Below are 21,007 nucleotides of genomic sequence, written 5' to 3' on the forward strand. Positions count from 1 at the left end.
CATCATCTCGGGAAGCAAAAATGGGTATGTTTGAAGGAATAGTGTTTCTGACAATATTATATGGTTGCGAGGCATGGGCTATAGATAGAGTTATGAGGAGGACGGTGGATGTGCTGGAAATGAGATGTTTGAGGACAATATGTGGTGTGAGGTGGTTTGACCGAGTAAGTAACGAAAGGGTAAGAGAGTTGTGTGGTTGAGAGAGTAGAAGAGGGTGTTTTGAAATGGTTTGGTCACATGGAGAGAATGAGTGAGGAAAGATTGACAAAGAGGATATGTGTCAGAGGTGGAGGGAATGAGGAGAAGTGGGAGACCAAATTGGAGGAGGAAAGATGGAGTGAAAAAGAACATGCAGGAGGGTGAAAGGCATGCAAGGGATAGAGTGAATTGGAACAACGTGGTATACCAGGGTCGACGTGCTGTCAATGGATTGAATCACGGCATGAGAAGCGTCTGGGGTAAACCATGGAAAGTTTTGTGGGGCCTGGATGTGGAAAGGGACCTGTGGTTTTGGTGCATTAAACATGACAGCTAGAGACTTAGTGTGAATGAATGTGGCCTTTGTTGTCTTTTCTTAGCGCTACCTCACACACATGCGTGGGGAGGGGGCTGTCATTTCATGTGTGGCAGGGTGGCAATGGGAATGAATAAGGGCAAACAGTATGAATTATGTACATGTGTATATATATGTATATGTCTATGTGTGTAAATGTATTTATATGTTGAGATGTATAGGTATCTATATGTGTGTGTGTGGACATGTATGTATGTATACACGTGTATGTGGGTGGGTTGGGCCATTCTTTCGTCTTGCGATGCCTCGCTAATGCGGGAGACAGCAACAAAGTATAATAAATATAAATAAAAATAAATAATGTATGTATCTGTGTATGTATGTATATGTTCATATGTATATATATGTGCGTGTATGGGTGTTTATGTATTTATATGTGTATATGACGTGCCGTCAATGGATTGAGTCAGGGCATGTGAAGTGTCTGGGGTAAACCATGGAAAGTTTTGTGGGGCCTGGATGTGGAAAGGGAGCTGTGGTTTCAGTGCATTACATATGACAGCTAGAGACTGAGTGTGAATGAATGTGGCCTTTTGTCTTTTCCTAGTGCTACATCGTGGGGGGAGGGGGGTTGCTATTTCACGTGTGGTGGGGTGGTGACAGGAGTGAATAAAGGCAGGCAAGTATGAATATGTACATGTGTATATATGTATAGGTCTGTGTATGTATATGTATGTATACGTTGAAATGTATAGGTTTGTATATGTGCACATGTGGGCATGTATGTGGGTGGAATGGGCCATTTCTTTTCGTCTGTTTCCTTGCGCTACCTCGCAAACGCGGGAGACAGCGACGAGGTATAAAAAAAAAAAAAAAAAAAAATGAGTCGTTGGGCCATTCCTTGTCTGTTTCCTTGCACTTCCTCTCTGACACAGGAAACAGCAGTTAAGTATAATAATAATATTCCATATTCTTGTTCATACACTAAATGCTGGATTCCAGGAGATGCAAAGACATTAACCAATACAATAAGTGTAACTATCTATGTATCTATATCTCTGATGCCTGTTCCCTTCTGGAATTTCCGAGAGAAGGTGGCTACGGCAGTAGAGTCTCCATAACCAGTGAACTCTAGTACCACTTCTTAGCCTTTAGAGCTCACACTTAACAGGCAACTGGCAGCGGACAAGTCTAGTGCAGTGTTTGCAGAGGCTCCATCTAATGTTCCTACTGAATACTGCTACCTTATGCACCTACCTAATGTTCCTACCTACTACTTCTACCTGATACTCCTAAGTGTTTATACCTACTACTTCTATCTACTGTTACTACCACTTTCCCAAAAGGCAGGGCTGGCACATGGCACTAACCACGGGAAAATCTAGTTAAAAAAGAATTAATCATGTGAGTTAAGTGTTTTCAAGTATTAAGTGTGACAAGGAGAGATTGCATGTCTGTGGAGAGAATGCCAGTGGTCCATGTGCCATAAATGTAATCTGTATCTGTAACCACAAGTAAGCAGAATATATACTTACACATAATTCATTAAACAAATTTTTCATTGAAAATGTTTTTATTTGTCTATTCTTACATCATCATATGTTACATATGTGTTTAGAGTATATAAAAATTATGTTACTAGGCAGCTGAACTCATTCTTCTTTCACAATAACTGATATCCTACACAACAGAAGGAAACCATCACTGACTACAAAAGATTACAAACATTTCTAAAGGAACTTACAAAAATAACCAAACACAATTAATGTTGGAAATAAAAACTGGTCATTAACTGGACATGCATACTCTGCTTCCCATCAGTAACATTTTGTATGGATGTTCGAATTGCAAATATAGAAAACGTCTTCCTCTTTAAAATAACAAGAACCAAATAGGACCCAAAGTTATAAATTTATGGTAGAAAATCAGCCATGCGGTATACAATCACTATTCCTTGAAAGACATCAAAAACCATTAATCCTATTTAGTAATTATACAAATCAAGGAAAAAATGAAAATATTTTGCACAATGACCGGTTTGTAAGGAAAGTCAAATCACAAACAACAAAATGTCTGCAATCAATTCATCACTTGAGCAATGACCACTTCAACTGTTCGCGGGCAGACTGCAACACCTGTGTAAGAAGAGCAAAATGATTAATCTATAAAACTAAAAAAAAAAAAAATTGCAATTATACGTCAAAAACTTTTCAAGAAAACACGTTTAAATAGTAACAGGTATTACTTTTGTACATAACATTGTGAACAGGTCAACAAATACAGCAATTAGTTGAAAAAACACAAATCCCATCTTAGAAGTAGGCTCAATGTATCAATTACTGGAAAACGAAAATTTTTGAAAATGTTACCCAAAATGTAAACCATCAAACACACAAAACACATTCTATCACCTTAAATGCACACAGTACAGAAATGCGTGTACACTAGTAAAGAGTATAAATATATCATAACACTATCAAAGAAAACTGTGAAGACCATAGTTTTTCAAACCCAAGGTATACATAACTATGAAGGCAACATTAATTTCTATATGTTCAATGTCAACTACAGTTCATGTGCTGATTTAATGGGCTCAAGTAAGACACATGAGGAAGGTGAATCAAGGTGAATAACTGAATGTGTACTATTTCCATGTGCTGAAATAAATGTTTAATCACCTTACTAATTTGGGGCTGGGGAGCAGGGGAGTGAATGCTGCTTGAATCTCATATCTGTAAGTAACTAAGAGAGTACGTCATGATATTACCAAAATATCTTCCCAATATAAGGGACTTAGCCCAATCTCACAAGCTGGGTGAAGTTGATGGTGTGAATTTGAATGGTATATTCAGAACAAGTTAATAATCCAATAACGTGAAATGAGAAATCTATTTTCATTTGAATATCATTCTGTTAAGTAAGAAATAGCAAAACTAGACACTAGCTATAATATTTTACATACTGTCTAACCTGTCCATACCGTAACCAGAATGCTGACAACATTAATCTATTAACATTAATTGTCCCACCACATTTTTAGATTTTAGGTTGCCATGAGTATGTACTCATGGCAACCTAAAATCCTCGATACATTCACACAGTTACTCACACCTATCTACCAAACAATATACCAAATCCAAATATCTTACACAATCACTGGGGGATGATATCCTGGATTTCAATTTTATCTACTTTTTCTATACTGACCAACATAGCATGGGCAATACATGACCTAATCAAGGACATCTCGGGCATAAGAAACAAGTAAAAGAAAAAGAAAGAAATTCATCAGGACTCTTCATTTCCTTGTAGACCTAATTCTCATATGATAAAAATTTATATGAAGTGAGAAAGACAAAAGAAGGAAGAGAACTTCATTGTGCTACATTTGATAAATGTAATATCTCATCTTTGAGAGGTCAATCTCCACACAGAAAATGAGGGAATCAGCTGCCAAATGCATGCCAAAGGTCCAAACCTTAAGGATGAGGATGTGTGCAGATAGCTCATGAGAACAATGGCCAAAACAAGATCTAAAGGAGAGAGAGAGAGAGAGAGAGAGAGAGAGAGAGAGAGAGAGAGAGAGAGAGAGAGAGAGAGAGAGAGAGAGAGAGAGAGAGAGAGCAGTAACATCACAGTATACGGAAAGAGAAGGCTGAGAGAAGCGACACCAGGAGAAGTTAAGAAAAGGAAGGATTTTGATTCCACTTAAATTAATAGAGAGATAGAGGATGAGCAGCTCAAGAAAAATAATTACAGCACCTTTACAACATTCCAAGCTTTTCGAAAGCTGACTTTATGATAATGATTACAAGGAATTTCCAGAACAGAGTGGAGGATATGGTTATGCCCAACATGTTCATATCATTACAAGGTTGAATTTTATTTTGAAACTGAACAGGGAAAAGAAATTATTCTTAGATACAGAGAAAGGAAGAAATTGCATTGTAGCAACACTGCATTTAACATGGTTACTGCTTTCCAACTCCAAGGTTGCAAAGATCTGAAATGTGAGAGGAAATATGATCAGTAAAAGAAAGAGAATGAGTATTAAAGGAAGAATGATAGGAAAGATGAGTTGACAAATGCAAAGTGAAATCATCAGCACTAGAATGAACAGGGTCAGAAGTAAGAGACAGAGAGTCAGCAATAGGAGAGAACCCTGAAGAATACCACTATTAACTTGATAGGGAGAAGAAGTCACTCTCTTGCAGACTACAGCAACAGAACAGCCAGAGACGAAACTATGCATCAGAGAACACAGAGAAGAAATGAAACCAAAGAGAGGGAGTTTAAAAAGCGAGACTTATGCCACAATGTGTTGAGGGATATGCCAAAAGTATAACAAAAACCCTTGAGAGATGAGGACTGGAGATGAGTCACAAAGGAGAGAACACCAATAGACCTAACACTGCAAAACCCATACTGGTGATCTGAAAGAAGGGAATGGGATTCTAAGTGTCTCAGAAAGTGAGACTCTAGGAGAGTTTCAAGATTGGAAAACAGTAGAAGCAAGAGTAGTATGGCAATAGTTTGAGGGATTAGGGCAGTCTGCTTTCTTTGGGATGGGCTGCACCAAGGAATGCTTCTAAGCAGGAGGAAAAGTTTTGAGTTTTAGACTAGTGAAATAGGTGAGCTAGTTGTGCTAGCTCAGAGGTATGTTACTTGAGCCATACACCTTGTCCATCTGGAACTGGGAGAGTACTTGGAGGCTCCTGCATGAGGAGAAATTAAGAAATGGAGGATTAGCTGCTAAATTATACAAAGATGAGTTATAAGAAATAAGGTACCAAAATCAGCAGCTTTATCAGTTGCAAAATCTGCAACAGATCAGGTTGGAAGAGGAAACTGAATTACAAAAGTTGTGGGAGATATTTCTAGTTAAGGATCAAAAAGATCTGTCTGTAGGAGAAATCAAGTCAGCACATTTTTTTCTATGAAAAATTGCTTGACTTTACAAAGAACAGCTTTGCAATGACTCTGAGAAGAAATGAATGCAGAGTGGGTTTTGGGGGAGGGAAGAATTTCATGGACCAATACACATCATCCCTGACCTGACAGGCATCAGAGCAGAAGCACTCAAATCTTGAATGAGGGGAAAAAGATTTATCCTCCCTTATAATCCACAGTATATCTGGGCTAAGCTTTACTGCAAATTATTATTACTCGAGTTAACTTTGTTCACTTGTGTTGGTAAAATCATTATCTTAACATAACTTGGGTTCTGATTATGTGTTCTATCAATCCTAGGGGATATGGACACAGAGGGTGCCATTTCTCAAAAGACAGCATTAAAAGAACTAGTCTACATCTGCAGACAACAGCACAATAAGACAGCTCTCAGAGGAAGTGAAGTACCTGCCATATTTTTGCTCACTTTTCCACTGAATTTTTTACCACACAGTGCTAAGTGATGAGAATGTGATAGTGATGAATATACACACAAATGAAGATAATACTTCATCTAAAGAGGACAAAAGCTCGACTCAGGTTGTCAAGCAAATGAAATTACAGCAAAGTGTCTTTTAGGAGACATGCAGCATCTGGTTTATTTCTACCTTTCCATTATTTTTTCAATCTAAAAATGCAGAGTAATGAATATGATAGTGACAACCATAGACACACAACTATGATAATACTTTAAGATCCTACGAGCTCCAACTCAGATAATCCATCTGATGCTATGAGGTAGAAAGCAGTAAATATACCTTTACTTCTATTGTGCCTGAATAACCATTCACTTTTGCTAGTAATAACACTGTTATACATATGATTAACATCATAATATGTTGTAGTATTTCTAAAGGTTCTTTGATACAGTACTGAACTTGTTGACATGATAACTGAAGTGGCAAGCAGGTACGTAAAGCAAAGATAGACAGCAGCATCACATGACAACGGAAGTAATAAATGAAGCCCAATGAAAAGTAATGAAATACTATGATTTTTGCTAGTCTTCAATGAGCAGTTATTTTTCTTTATTGTATCTAATATTCTCTACACTCTAAAGTTCATAAGCTACATTTTCATTTTTTACAATTACTTTTGCATTCATTAGGATAACTGGGCCTTGCAGCAACTGCACATTTCATAATGAAATATTTTCAAAATTCCCAACATTTCAAAACTAAATATTAGTGTTACTTTTTCCACCTGTATATATTTTGAAACTGAAAAAAAAGGAAAGGGATGGAGTTCAAAGAAGATGGGATGTTGGACTCTGTCCCAGCCACGATAACCTCTGTTATGAGCTCCCAACAACACAAGGCATTCCAGCCAAAGAAGTAATACCCATCCCTGGGAAAGTCAATAAAGAAGCCATGCAAGGTTTAACCTTTGAGCTCTCCTGCAGTGCCTATGTTGGTACTGAGAGGGTGGGACAGAGGACTGGTGTGCCAAATTAGAATTAACAAAAATAAGACTGTGGCTAGAGGGGACAGAAATGATGTACGACTAGTACGAAGGTTCAGACGTAAAAAAAGAGGTAAAGTATGTTGGAATAGTGGTCACGATGGTCAGAAACTTCGGTAGGGTGTTTACCTAATTGTTCCAGAGCATTAAAGAAAATAAAAAATAAAAGGCCTCTGCTCCACCAAGACCATCCTAGTTAGATCCTTACTAATCCTCATGGTGTACATTGAAATCCTCTGCATAGAGGATCTAACCACATGGATGTGAAAAAAACAATATAGCTTCATGGCAAGAAGTCAGATAGTTGAAGAGTTGTACATGGTAAGAGGAATTGAGGGGTTGGAGGTGAACTAAACTAAACACAAAAGCAAGATAATAGAAGATAGAGATTTTGAGCCAGATTGCATCAAAGTTGTGAGTGAAGATCCATAAGGCACACACTTGGTGTTTTTATCATTCCTAAACTACATATGCAAGCCTGAGAAATTAACTCCAACCCTAAAGCATCCAAGAACATATGGCCATTATACCTAACTCCCAAAACCAGAAAACATTAGCCTAAGATGCAGCAGTTGCCTTCAGTGATTTCATCTTAGTTACATCACTTCCCTCTGTAAAGGAATACTTGAATACTCAGATTTGGATAAGCAAGAATCACTCTACCACCACCACTCAAATCACTCACCCAAACTTCCTCACTTCCATCACAAATGCCAAACAAGCACCAGTATTACATACACTGACCATTCTGCTAAAAACAAACTTCTACTCCACAGAACCTCATTCACACATATAAAACCATCCAACTTAACACTAATGATATAAAAAACAAAAAAGTAAATAACCTACTCCAAGAACACAGCATACAAATAACTCTCGTCCAAGAAAACTGATTTACACCAGATCCACCCTCCCTCCCTTTTATGATCAAACAACCTTAAAACAAGACTGCAACATACCATTCACCAACATCACTCATCAACCAACACACTTGAAATATCATCCATGAAAACAAAATTACACAACACCTACTGCAAGATAAAAACTTAATACCACTTTCATCATCCATCCTCCAAAACACACTACCCAACCACAAAACTTGACGTACACATTCTGTGCTTACCAATGAGGAGTTTTCAACACCCATCATCCTGCTTGACTCAACATCTATACCCAAGATCCCCAAAGTGGGCTACTATAACCTTAACTTATACAACCAGCCAACCAGATTCCCAACCCACTATGTCTAACAGCCAACCTCACCAGTCAACAAAACCTGCACAGCAACAATGTACACAAAAACCACTAGGAACACAATGCATGAATTTTCCTCTAAAACATCTAATTTTTCTGATTACACTTCACCTAACACATTGTACTCAACTGGCACTACTGAAACACACACAGACTGAAAGGAAAGCACTTTAATCAGCAATTACAAAATACACAGAAGCCATCTGAACTTCCTATCCCTCATTCCATCTCACATTTCAACAATATTGACCATGCCAGCAAAAGCCCCATACTGAATGGACTTAAAATGAATATTTCCCTACACAAGCAACCGTCAACCCTTCCTTAACATGAAGAACCACAGAGCTAGTAACACCCAACTCTGGTGTGTGATGAAGGAAATCTACAACTCCTATGCCATTCCAATTTCTATACAATCATCATCTTTCCCCTAAACAACACATATACCTACCCAGGAAAAACTTGCCAAAAACCAAACACATCCCTAAACAAGACAATTATGATGTACCTATACAACATCCATCACGATACAACTTCACTCCCATTAGCACTAACAATTCAATTAAGACACTAAAGAACTCCTCTGCAACAGGCCCTGACAACTTATCAAACTTCCAAATAAAACAATGTCAACCCAGTAGCAACTAGTGTACTTACAGACATCTTCAACCACTGCTGGTAATGCAAAACCTAAACATCCAGAAACTTACCAATATAGTGCTCATCCTGAAACCCTTTAAACCTCCCCAACCAGCTCCCTTTCCTTCGATCACCCCATAACATCACAATCATCAAATACCCATACTCCTTGAAAACTTAATCCAGAACAGATTAAACCAAAATATCTCACTTTCATCCACACAGCATAGTTTTACAACCAATGCCTCAACTACTGTACTGCAAACAAACCTCACAAAATACATCATGGATAGCTTCAACCCACCACAACCTCCCTCTTGGACAGTGCAAATGGCAACAGCCATCAACAAAGCACGTGACACTATTTGCAGACACATCCTTACCCAGGGGTTATTTGACATTCCTCTCTATAGAAATAACAACAAATGAGAAGCCAACTTAACAGCTGGCCACCCAGCCTGAGTCAATCATAAAGGTTTCACTTGTAAAATCCTCAAGCTCTACAATGGAGTCCCTCAGGGAGCAGGAGTTTCTTCAACCCTCTATGATCTCTTTCTGCATGATGATCTTTCACCCCCTTCAAAATCAGAGTGTGAAAGTCCTCCAAGACTCCAAAATCACATCACAGTACCCTGGCACTACATAAGCAACAAGAAACGCATGACACTACATCATGCAATTATAACACTGGCTCGCCAGTTTTTTTTCCTTTTACATTGGGGGCTCCAGTCAAAGACTGGGCCTTAACCGTAATAGAGAGAGGATTATGAAAGGATAAAGAAGAGATACAGAAAAGTACTTATGAATTTTGGAGGAAGTGAAAAACATGTCTTTTAAAACATGCCAGGTCATAGTTACTAGAAAACACATGAGAAGGTAAAGAGTTCCAAAGCTTCGAGGGGTAGGGAAAGAAACAACTATCAACAAACCGTCTCACCCTTGAGGTGACAATGGCCACATAGTATTCATGTGTTGCAGAAGCCTGATGTCTGCATACCACAGAAATCCACCATCATCATCCTAATCCCTAGCTGACAAGAATCCAATTGATAATGGCCACAGTATTCATATGATGCAGCAGCCTGATGTCTGCATCCCACAGAAATCCACCATCCTCCTCCTAATCCCTAGCTGACAAGAATCCAACTTTCACTAATCCATAACTTTGAATGATAAACCACTTATACAAAGCAAAAATTCACCCATATTACCTATCACTTACAACACACTCATTACATTCACTCCCCAAACCACAAACATCAACACAAAGATCATAAACAAATTAAATATCCTTGGATCACTCACTGGTATCAGGTTTGGACAAGAAAAAGAACCCTTAACACTTCATCTGCTGCACCTTAAATCATCTCTCACCAGCTTGGGTATCCAAACTTTCAAAACAAAAGATAACCGCAAACCACAAAAAACAGAGTACTTTGAACAATCACTGGTTACTTTTCAACCTTAAACATTCAGCACCTAAAAAAAAAAAAAAACTTCCATTACAATCCCACCTAAACATACTCTGCAAAAAAAATCTTTATAACATTACTAAATCCATCCCATTAAAATCATTTTTTAACCAACCACCAATCCCTAGGTATAAGTAATAGCATACTCCAGCTTCACACTTCAGCAGCTTACAACTACAGTTTCCCTCCTCTCCCTTAACAAACATAACAATGACAAAACATATTCACACTGTGATGACCTGACAAGCATAAACAACCCAGTCTTAAAACTTCACTCCACCAGGTACAGATTCATCTAATACCACATCCCCGGCCACATACGTGTTATGCTTTTCTTTTTTTTATACTCTGGACACAACCCATTTCTTCACCATTAAGACCACTGATTAAATGGATAACAAGACTCCTCATGCCTAAGTTGCAACTTCCACACAAAGGACCCTGAACTTTTACTCCTCAACTGCCCTGTAATCAACCAAAAAACAATCATCATCACACCTCTTGACCTGTGGTCCTGTTGGAGCCCCAAAGAAGGACCCTCAGGAGGAAGGTAGGGGAACTGTGTGTATACATGCATTAATTGTACAACCCAGTGTTACTGTGTTCTACCTGGTCAAGGTTACACTACAAGTGAAAAGTTGCCTTTGGAGAGGCTGTATCACTGAAAGTAAGTCTTGTCAGAATACTTCTCACTCCTAAGGAGTCTAAATTTCCCTGCTACTGGAAATATTGCAGCTTTGGGCTGCAAGAACCTTCAGAAAGGTTATGGGTAACATCAGGACTCTCACAGAAACTGGTCCTATGAGAATCAATGAATATGTAAAATTACGCAACCCCAGGACCCTTCTTATGGGACTCCTACAGTCTCAAATCTGCACTCTACTCAGGAGCTGGGAAATAATGAACTCCTTTGAAACAAAATCCTTGATGAGACAGTACCCCTTTCCATTCACTCGTGATAATATTGCCATGTCTAAGAGGACTTTTCAACAGCAACATGGCCAAAAGCAGGCAAAATTAAGTAACATCTGTGAGTAATTTGCCACGATACTGTGACATCCTCTCAACTGCAAGCCACGATTCTCCTTGGGGATTTCAATGTTCACCATAGGGAATTGTTGAATTTCTCCAATATGGATGGTGGAGGGACTGAAGCCCTCAGTTCCTCATTATTAATGATTTTGAACAAGTTCTCACAACCTACCAATATTCCTGACTCCTGTGGCCTCTCTCCCATATTTCTGGATCCGTTTTTCACCTCTAGTCCATACCACTGTAAGTACACAATCTTGCCCCCAAATGGTTCATCTGATCAAACTCATAAATGTATTTATTCTAATAGCACCTCCCCCTCCAGCAGCCCCTTCTTAGCGTAAAAACTGACACCTCAACAAAGCTGACTGGATTAGCTTACGTAACTTCTTTTTTGACTATCCTCGAGTAAGTTACTGTCTCTTATGTGGTGACTCTTCTGTCTCTGCCAAACATATAGCAGAGTCTATTCTTGCATGAATGGAAGCATTTATCCCCTCTTCCTCCAAGACAACCTCTTCAACCAATCCAGAGTTCAGCCTTTCCTGTTATGAGGCCATTAAGGCAAGGAATCAGGCTTGGAAAACTTTCCTTCCTCAGACTCCCATTCAGCTTTTATCAGAGCCCAAAATCACTGCAAGCAATTTTCCATGAGGCAAAGCATTCCTTTACTCAAAGGAAGTGCGATAACCTCTCCTTGTCATCCACTGACAGGTCTTTCTGGTCTCTGGCTAAGGGCATCTCTAACAACTTCACCTTTCCATTCTGAAGGTACTACAGCTCTCTCTTATAGACAAACCAACTCTCTTCAGTTCCTGGTTCTCTTCTAACTCAACTTTGGATAACTTGAACATTCTTTCAACCCCTGATGCTCCTCTTACTAACCCTATGCTTCCCCATAATCTCTTTTTGAACTGTCTGAAAAGTACTTCTCTCTCTGGACACAAGCTATGCTTATGGTCCTGATGGCATCCATCCCCATGTACTGAAAGGGCGTGCCTCTGAACTTTTCCTTCACCTTGAAAGCATGCATTGATACACCCCTAAGGGTGACTGCTGTGACCCCTCTAACTATTGTCCTACTGCTTTGACATCTACTATTTCAGATATCTTTGAATCCCTCCTCAACTCCCATATTCTTAAACACCTCAAAACTCATAGTCTTCTATCTGATCACCAGTATGGCTTTCAAGAGGTGAGATCCACTGGGGTTATTCTTTCCTAAGCATTATGGGGAGTCTTCTGTAGTTGCCCTTGACATATCCAAAGCTTCCGATAGAGTGTGGCATTGAGGTCTCATCTCTAATCTCCCCACTTTTGGCTTCCCTCCCTCACTCTGATCCTTCATTTCTAGCTTCCTATCTCAGCGATCTTCCTTTATGGTTGCTCATGAATCAGCTTCTCCCCTTTTCTCTATTAACAGTGGCACTTGTCCATCAAGGTTCTATCCTTTCTCTTACACTTTTTCTCCTTCTTTTAAACAATTTCCTGTCCTCCTCAAATAATCCAAGGCATTCATATGCTCAATTCAAAACTGCATTCAGGCACATTCTTCAATTCTGCTCTTTCTCCTCTCACTCGATCTGCATCTCATCTTGACGCAGCTTCCTAAATAAACTCAGACTTGGACAGGATATCTCAGTGGGGTGGACAAAATCTAGTAAAGTTTAATGACCCAAGACTATCGTCTATCCTTTGATGCTTCTGTAATTCCACCTCGACTTAATGAACACACGATATAATTGCAACATTCACTCTTTCTTGGAAACCCCACATTATGGGAATAGCTAAGTTTGCCTCTAAGAAACTGGGTGTCCTGTTTAGATGTTGAGACTTCTATTATTTTAAACAGTTGCTCTATTTATAAAAAAGATTGATTCATCCTTATATGGATTACTGCTCTCACATCTGGGAGGGTTTTATTTCTGCATCCTTACCTGACAAGAGTTGAGTCAAAAGCAGTCCAACTTCTAAACTGTCCCAAGCTAACTTCTAATCTTGACCTTCTTGCTCTACACTGCAATGTTGGTCCACTTTTTCTCTTCTATAGGTATTATTTAGGTTTTTGATCCCGAGAGCTGACTGCTTATGTGTCCCCATCACTAGCTAGACCACACAATACTCAGCAAGCTGCTGTGTCACATGACTTCAGGGTGGCCATAGGCAATTCAAGGATGAGTTGTTCTAGCAATGGCTTCTTTTCCTACAAGTTGAAGCTTTCTCATGTCTTTCCCAATATTTAATACCTGGCACATTTTAAAGACAGGTTTTTCACTTCCTCCAAAATTCGTAATCACTTTTCCTTGTATTTTCTTTTTCCCTTTCATAATTATTTCTATATTTATAATTATTTCTATAGCCTGGCCTTGATGTGGACTTTTGCTCATGACTGGAGCCTTCAACAAAAAAAGTCTTCATCCAATGCTGCTCCTGTGGTCTATTATATATTCATCTGTATTTGTTCGGAAAGAACAAAAGTATATAAGAGAAATAAAATGTGCACCAAGGTGATGAGCAACAGGTTGTCACATGTTTTCCAGACACCCTGCATCTAAGACTGAGGTTGGGATAATAGACTATACCTTACATCCCAAATTCAGTCCAAGAGATCATTACTTTTCCTGACTTAACTTGTGCAATGGACTTTCACTGAATTTTCCATTAGATTATAAACTTAGTCTAATGGGGTCTAAAGGGTCTGACAGAAGCTGAATTACAATACACAGAAGTCTGTTACAATGGGGTTTCTCTGTGAGGCTATTACTGCATAATATCACTAACTTGAAATTACTGTACCATCAACATTGAAAATAAACATTCAGCACCATTATAGAGCACTGTAAGCAGAATAAAAAAAATTAGGAGGCTATGGGGGTGGGGAACTACATGATCTCACTGCAGAGTATTCTTTGGGAATTGGCTGTGGATGGTAGGCTTTAGTATCATTGCATCATACATGACAGCTATTGAATGGATGAGGGCAAATAGGGCCACTATTTGTTTGTACCTGATACTATATCACTAAGGAGAGAGAGGCAGTTAGGTATAAAAATGAAATAAAGGTACTGTTTAATACTTTGTTGTTCCAGTACAATCTGCTCACTATGGTGGCTCAATGGTTGTGTATTTTGCTCCAGTAGTTTAATGGACTACTGCAATATATTTTGTATAGTAGTTCTGGTTATATTTTAGTTTGTAATTTGTAACCAAGCAAGGTTTGTTTGCCTGGTTAGTTACTGTGATGTATGGGTGCTGCGAGGGACAAAAGAATAATGTAATACAATGCCTCTGCAAGAAGAAATATGAGACTGATTTATCTACATAACACTTCTGAGGAAATAGTGCATAGGTTATTTGCTTCAGGCAGGAAACAGGGAAAAATCAACAAGTGCACCCTTCCCACAAGCTGTGCAATATGAAGTTGTGAAAAGAATAAAATAAGTGACTTTTATGTACTGAACCCTTTATCTTATGCAATAGAGTCATTGAGTGATGTTATTTTATTTAAACATCCACTGGTGATTAATTCTCAAAAGAAAATATAACACAAAAGGACATCAAGCAACATGTTACGACAGAAAAAGTCCAATTATCTGACTGTCAGGTATCTAAGTATTCCAACTATTCATGAATATTTGTTTATATTTGATAAGCAAACCAATTACCTATCAAAGTCCAGTTTTCTTTATTTTTGGAACCTTAAGCTTTAAAAAGGCTGTTGACCTCAATGGAATACTCAAACTGGGACACCTGACCTCACATGAGAACTAATTCATGAACTGGATGCCTCTGCCTTGAGGTGAAATATATGGCATCCCATCCACTGTTTCTAGAACACTACAAACCTAAACTTTTTCCATATACTGGTTAGTATATGTAATATCTAAGACACCTGTAAGAGATCTGTGCCTTCACATAATACAATAACTTCTGAAGCTATAAAACTCTTACAAGTTAACGCATATAAATGATAAAAACCATTAGTAGTCATACCTGTTTGTAAGGAAAACACTTACAAAAACACAAAACACCACATATCTCACTTGGTATATTCACATTCTATTCATCATACTTAATCGCCATCTCCCACATCAGTGAGGTAGCACAAGGGAACAGACTTGGAATGACACAACCCACCCACATGCACAAGTATATACATAAACGCTCAGGCACACACATACATACATATACATTTCAACATATACATACATAGATATATACATATAAACACATGTACATATTCATACTTGCTGCCTTCATCCATTTCTTTCGCCACCTGCCACACATGAAATAACATCCCCCTGCCCCATCCAGCTAGATAGTTCAAGGAAAGACAAAAAAAACGCCACATTTGTTTACACTCAGACTCTAGCTGTCATGTGTAATGTACCAAAAACACAGCTCCCTTTCCACATCCAGGCCCCAAATGCCTTTCCATGGTTTACCCCAGACGCTTCACATGTCCTGGTTCAATTCAGTGACAACACGTCGACCCCAGTATACCACATCATTCCAATGCGCTCTATTCCTTGCACACCTTTCACCCTCCTCTATGTTCTGGCCCCGATCGCTCAAAATCTTTTCCACCCCATCTTTCTACCTCCACTTTGGTCTCCCTTCTCCTTCTTCCCTCCATTTCCAACACATATATCCTCTTTGTCAATCTTTCTTCACTCACTCTCTCCATAAGTCCAAACCATTTCAACAAACCCTCCTCTTCTGCTCTCTCAACCACACTCTCTTTACTACCATACGTCACTCTTGCCCCTTCATTACTTACTCGATGAAACCATCTCACACCACATAGTCCCCAACATTTCATTTCCAACACATCCACCCTCCACACAACCCTGTCTACAGCCCAAGTGCACAACCACATAACATTGCTGGAACCACTATTCCTTCGAACATACCCATTTTTGCTCTCCAAGATAACGTTTTTTGCCTTCCACACATTCTACAATGCTCCCAAAACCTTCACCCCCTCCCCAACCCTGTGACTTACTTCCACTTCCATGGTTCCATCTGCTGCTAAGTCCACTCCCAGATATCTAAAACACTTCACTTCCTTAAGTTTTTCTCAATTCAAACTTACCTCCTAATCAACTTGTCCCTCAACCCTACTGAACCTAATCATTTTGCTCTTATTCACATTTACTCTCACCTTTCTTCTTCCACACACTTTACCAAACTCAGTCACCAACCTCTGCAGTTTCTCACCCGAATCAGCCACCAGCACTGTATCATCAGCAAACAACAACTGACTCACTTCCCAAGCCCTCTCATCCACAACAGACTGCATTCTTGCCCCTCTCTCCAAAACTCCAAAACCTTCCTAACCACTCCATCCATACACAAATTAAACAACCATGCGAACATCATGCACCTCTGCTGCAAACCAAAATTCACTAGGAACCAATCACTTTCCTCTCTTCCTACTCGTACACATGCCTTACATCCTTGGTAAAAACGTTTCACTGATTCTAGCAACTTACCTCCCACACCATGTACTCTTAAAACCTTCCACAAAGCATCTCTATCAACACTATCATATGCCTTCTCCAGATCCATAAATGCTACATACAAATCAATTTGTTTTTCTAAGTATTTCTCACATGCATTATTCAAAGCTAACACCTAATCCACACATCCTCTATCATTTCTGAAACCACGATGCTCTTCCCCAATCTGACGCTCCGTACATGCCTTTACCCTCTCAATCAATACCCTGCCATATAATTTCCTAAGAATACTCAACAAACTTATGCCTCTGTAATTTGAACATTCACCTTTATCCCCTTTGCCTTTGTACAATGGCACTATGTATGCATTCCGCCAATCCTCAGGCACTTCACCATGATTCATACATATATTGAATATCTTTACCAACCGATCAACAACACAGTCACCCCTTTTTATTAAGAAATTCCACTGCAATTACATCCAAACCTGCTGCCTTGCCAGCTTCCATCTTCCACAAAGCTTTCACTACCTCCTCTCTGTTTACCAAACTATTCTCCCTGACCCTCTCACTTCACACACCACCCCAACCAAAACATTATATGTCACTCTATCATCAAACACATTCAAGAAACCTTCAAAATACTCACTCATCTCACTTCATCCTTACTTATCATTACCTCCCCATTCGCCCCCCTTCACATATGTTCCTATTTGTTCTCTTGTTTTACAAACTTTTTTACCTCCTTCCAAAACATCTTTTTATTTTCCCTAAAATTTAATGATACTCTCTCACCCCAACACTCTTTCACATTTCTCTTGACCTGCCGCTTTCTTTTATACATCTCCCAGTCATTTGCACTACTTTCCAGCAAAAATCATCCAAAAGCCTCTCTTTCTCTTTAACTAACAATATTACTCCATCAAACCACTCACCACCCTTTCTAATCGGCCCACCTCCCACCTTTCTCATGCCACATGCATCTTTTTTGCAAGCCATCACTGCTTCCCTAAATACATCCCATTCCCCCCCACTCCCCTCACAGCATTTGCTCTCACCTTTTGCCATTCTGCACTCAATCTCTCTTGGTACTTCCTCACACAAGTCTCCTTTCCAAACTCACTTACTCTCATCACTCTCTTCTCCCCAACATTCTCTCTTCTTTTCTGAAAACCTCTACAAATCTTCACCTTTGCCTCTACAAGATAGTGATCAGACATCCTTCCAGCTGCCCCTCTCAGCACATTAACATCTGCAAGTCTCTCTTTTCCACACCTATCAATTAACATGTAATCCAATAATGCCCTCTGGCCATCTCTCCTACTTACATACGTATGCTTCTGTATATCTCTCTTTTTAAACCAGGTATTTCCAATCACCAGCCCTTTCTTAACACAAATCCACAAGCTCTTCACCATTTCCATTTACAACAGTGAACACCCCATGTACACCAATCATACCCTCAACTGCCACATTTCTTATCTTTGCATTCAAATCACCCATCACTATATCCCCGGTTTCGTGCATCAAAGCAGCTAACACACTCACTCAGCTGCTCCCAAAACACTTGCCTCTCATGATCTTTCTTCTCATGACCAGGCGCATAGGCACCAATAATCACCCATCTCTCTACATCCATTTTCAGTTTTACCCATATGAATCTAGAGTTACCTTACACTCTATCACATACTCCCACAACTCCTGCTTCAGGAGGAGTGCTACTTCTTCCTTTGCTCTTGTCCTCTTAACAACCCCTGACTTTACTCCCAAGACATTCCTAAACCACTCTCCCCCTTTACCCTTGAGCTTTGTTTCACTCAGAGTTAAAGCATCCAGGTTCCTTTCCTCACACATACTACCTATCTCTCCTTTTTTCTCATCTTGGTTACATCCAGACACATTCAGACACCTCAATCTGAGCCTTTGAGGAGGATGAGCACTCCCCTCATGACTCCTTCTCCTGTTTCCCCTTTTAGAAATTTAAATACAAGGAAGGGGGGTTCCAGCCACCCGCTTCCACCCCCTTTAATTGCTTCCTATGACACGCAGGGAATACATGGGAAGTATTCTTTCTCTCTCTGCCTAAAAAAATTACTCCTGGAGTACCTTACACATATAAGTGGTACACCATAAATTAAAAGGGGCACAGCACTCAAAAACATTGTCTCACCAGGATGAGCTGTGTATCTCTTAATCAAGAAAATTATGTTCTAGTAATCAAAACAAACTGAAGAGGTTATACTTTCTTTAAGCCCTCAAAATCTGCTTTAAATGTACACTGAAAATTATTGTAATTGCATCACTGAAGGGTAAACTGGAATTTATAGTCTCTTATGAGTTGTCCATTACAGGCACTGCAGTGTTACACCATAATTCAAAGGGTGCACAACACTCATTAACAATGTCTCATTAGAATGAGTTGTGTATCATGTTACTTAGAAAATTATGTTTTGGTTAAAAGAACTTACCTGAAAGTACTATTTTCTATAATACTTGAAAACCTGCCTTTAATAAACACAAAAATTGTTGCAATTGCCTCACTGAAAGGTTATCTGGAACTTATAGTCTTTTTTGAGTTAGCCTCTATGGGCACTGCTCAAGCTTCTATTGCAGCTTCTGTTTATGGTACACTATCAGTCTCTTGCTGTGTCTCTTAGCAAGTGCTCTCATTGGTACTGGAATTTCTCAAAACTAAAAGGGTGTTCTATGGAACAACTGTATTATCATAAGAGCAGCATACTTATTAGCAATGAAATAAGAATGGGAGAAATATCTTTAACAAAACTATATAACAAGATCCATGGCCAAAAGTGGAATTTTCTTCAAAAGCCAGGTGAAGTTCAGAGTTAAACCTTTCCAGAGGGGATATAACAAGCAAAATCCAAACAAGAGTTATGGGTCTTATGCCATTTAATTGTTTAAATACTGAAATATAACTGGAAAGAGCTTCATGAGTGTATGAATTACATTTTTCAAGTACTAACCAAGGTTAAGCTGCAGTTTAAAGTGTACCTCCTGATGATGGATGGATGACAGACATGCAATAAATGAATGGATGAAAAATAGATGGATGGATAAATGACATATGGACAATGATGATACAAAGTGACCCCCGAGTGTCTGCCATGATATGCAGGAACACACACACACACACACACACACACACACACACACACACACACACACACAAAAAAAAAAAAAAAATGTCTATTCACAATGTAAGCTAAAAACAGTGCACGAGAGATGATTAGTTCATCATGAAACAATTCAAAAAAGTGGATACATGCAGGCTTAAGTATTCAGCAAAATATCAGTATCATATAAAGCTGAGAAAAAGGGTAAGCCATAAGTCTGACACATGTAGGACAACTTTAGTGGAGGCTCGACTTCATGAACACCTATGGTACAAAGCTTGAAAGGAAATTCAGCACCTTTCTTGTAAAGTACATAAACAGCACAATACTGCATCATAATATATATCTGTATTCTTCAGTTTTATTACTTTAATGCAGTACCATTAAAAACTGTCCAGGCATCTGACTTTTTCTAATTATCCATATCGCCTTCCATCTCTATATGGTCTGATAATTGGACTTTTACTGTATTTCATAATATTATGACAGCTCCAATAAGACATCCATTGCAATATTTAAGATAAAGGATACCATTCAGATTCCTATATTAGTTCTCATCACCAAACATTACAAACAAAAAATCATATACAACATTAATGCTGTGTACAAATATTAGTTAAAAACTATGAGGGCTGAGATGAACAGTAACTCAGTGGCACTATAAAATTTTAGGACTGAAGTGAGAAATCTTTAAGACTGAAATGATCTATAATTATGATTAGTATGCACAATGACAGACCAAGAAGGAGTGGTATGTTTGCAAACATATGGAATCTAAGATAAAAGATAATACATATCATATTTGATAATCTAATAATTCAAATTAGCTACCTCATACAGTGCGCACCACAAACGAAGAAGCAATATTAAACCATCAAACCCATTTAATTCAACACTTTACTTACCGCACCCGTGGTGGTCTCGAGTTTCTGCCGCACTTGCTGAACCAACAAATCAGTGTCACCATTAATAGATAGTATCTTCTTATATCATCCATTACTATAAAAGTAAGTGTTGTACACTTTCACAAATACAGTACATTAAATTATTCTGAATCAAGATGTATACTTGGGTACAAGAGTCCTGGCTG

The 21,007-nt window shown here is 38.8% G+C and overlaps 1 protein-coding gene across 2 annotated transcripts in view; it reads right to left on the reverse strand.

Moving 5' to 3' along the window:
- Window positions 1-2,068: 2,068 nt before the first annotated feature.
- zetaCOP (COPI coat complex subunit zeta) overlaps window positions 2,069-21,007 on the reverse strand; it is a 51,293-nt gene continuing 32,354 nt past the window's right edge. The window contains exons 5-6 of one of the 2 annotated variants that reach the window (XM_071675919.1): window positions 20,823-20,858; window positions 2,069-2,649 (exon numbers count right to left, since the gene is read on the reverse strand). In XM_071675919.1, the coding sequence (XP_071532020.1) occupies window positions 2,602-2,649; window positions 20,823-20,858 (84 nt within the window). In that variant the 3' untranslated portion in view covers window positions 2,069-2,601. The remainder of the gene's footprint in view (window positions 2,650-20,822; window positions 20,859-21,007) is intronic. The other variant, XM_071675923.1, reaches the window with a different exon arrangement.

Source organism: Panulirus ornatus, chromosome 2 (assembly GCF_036320965.1).
Source record: "Panulirus ornatus isolate Po-2019 chromosome 2, ASM3632096v1, whole genome shotgun sequence".
Classification (NCBI taxonomy): Eukaryota; Metazoa; Arthropoda; class Malacostraca; order Decapoda; family Palinuridae; genus Panulirus; species Panulirus ornatus.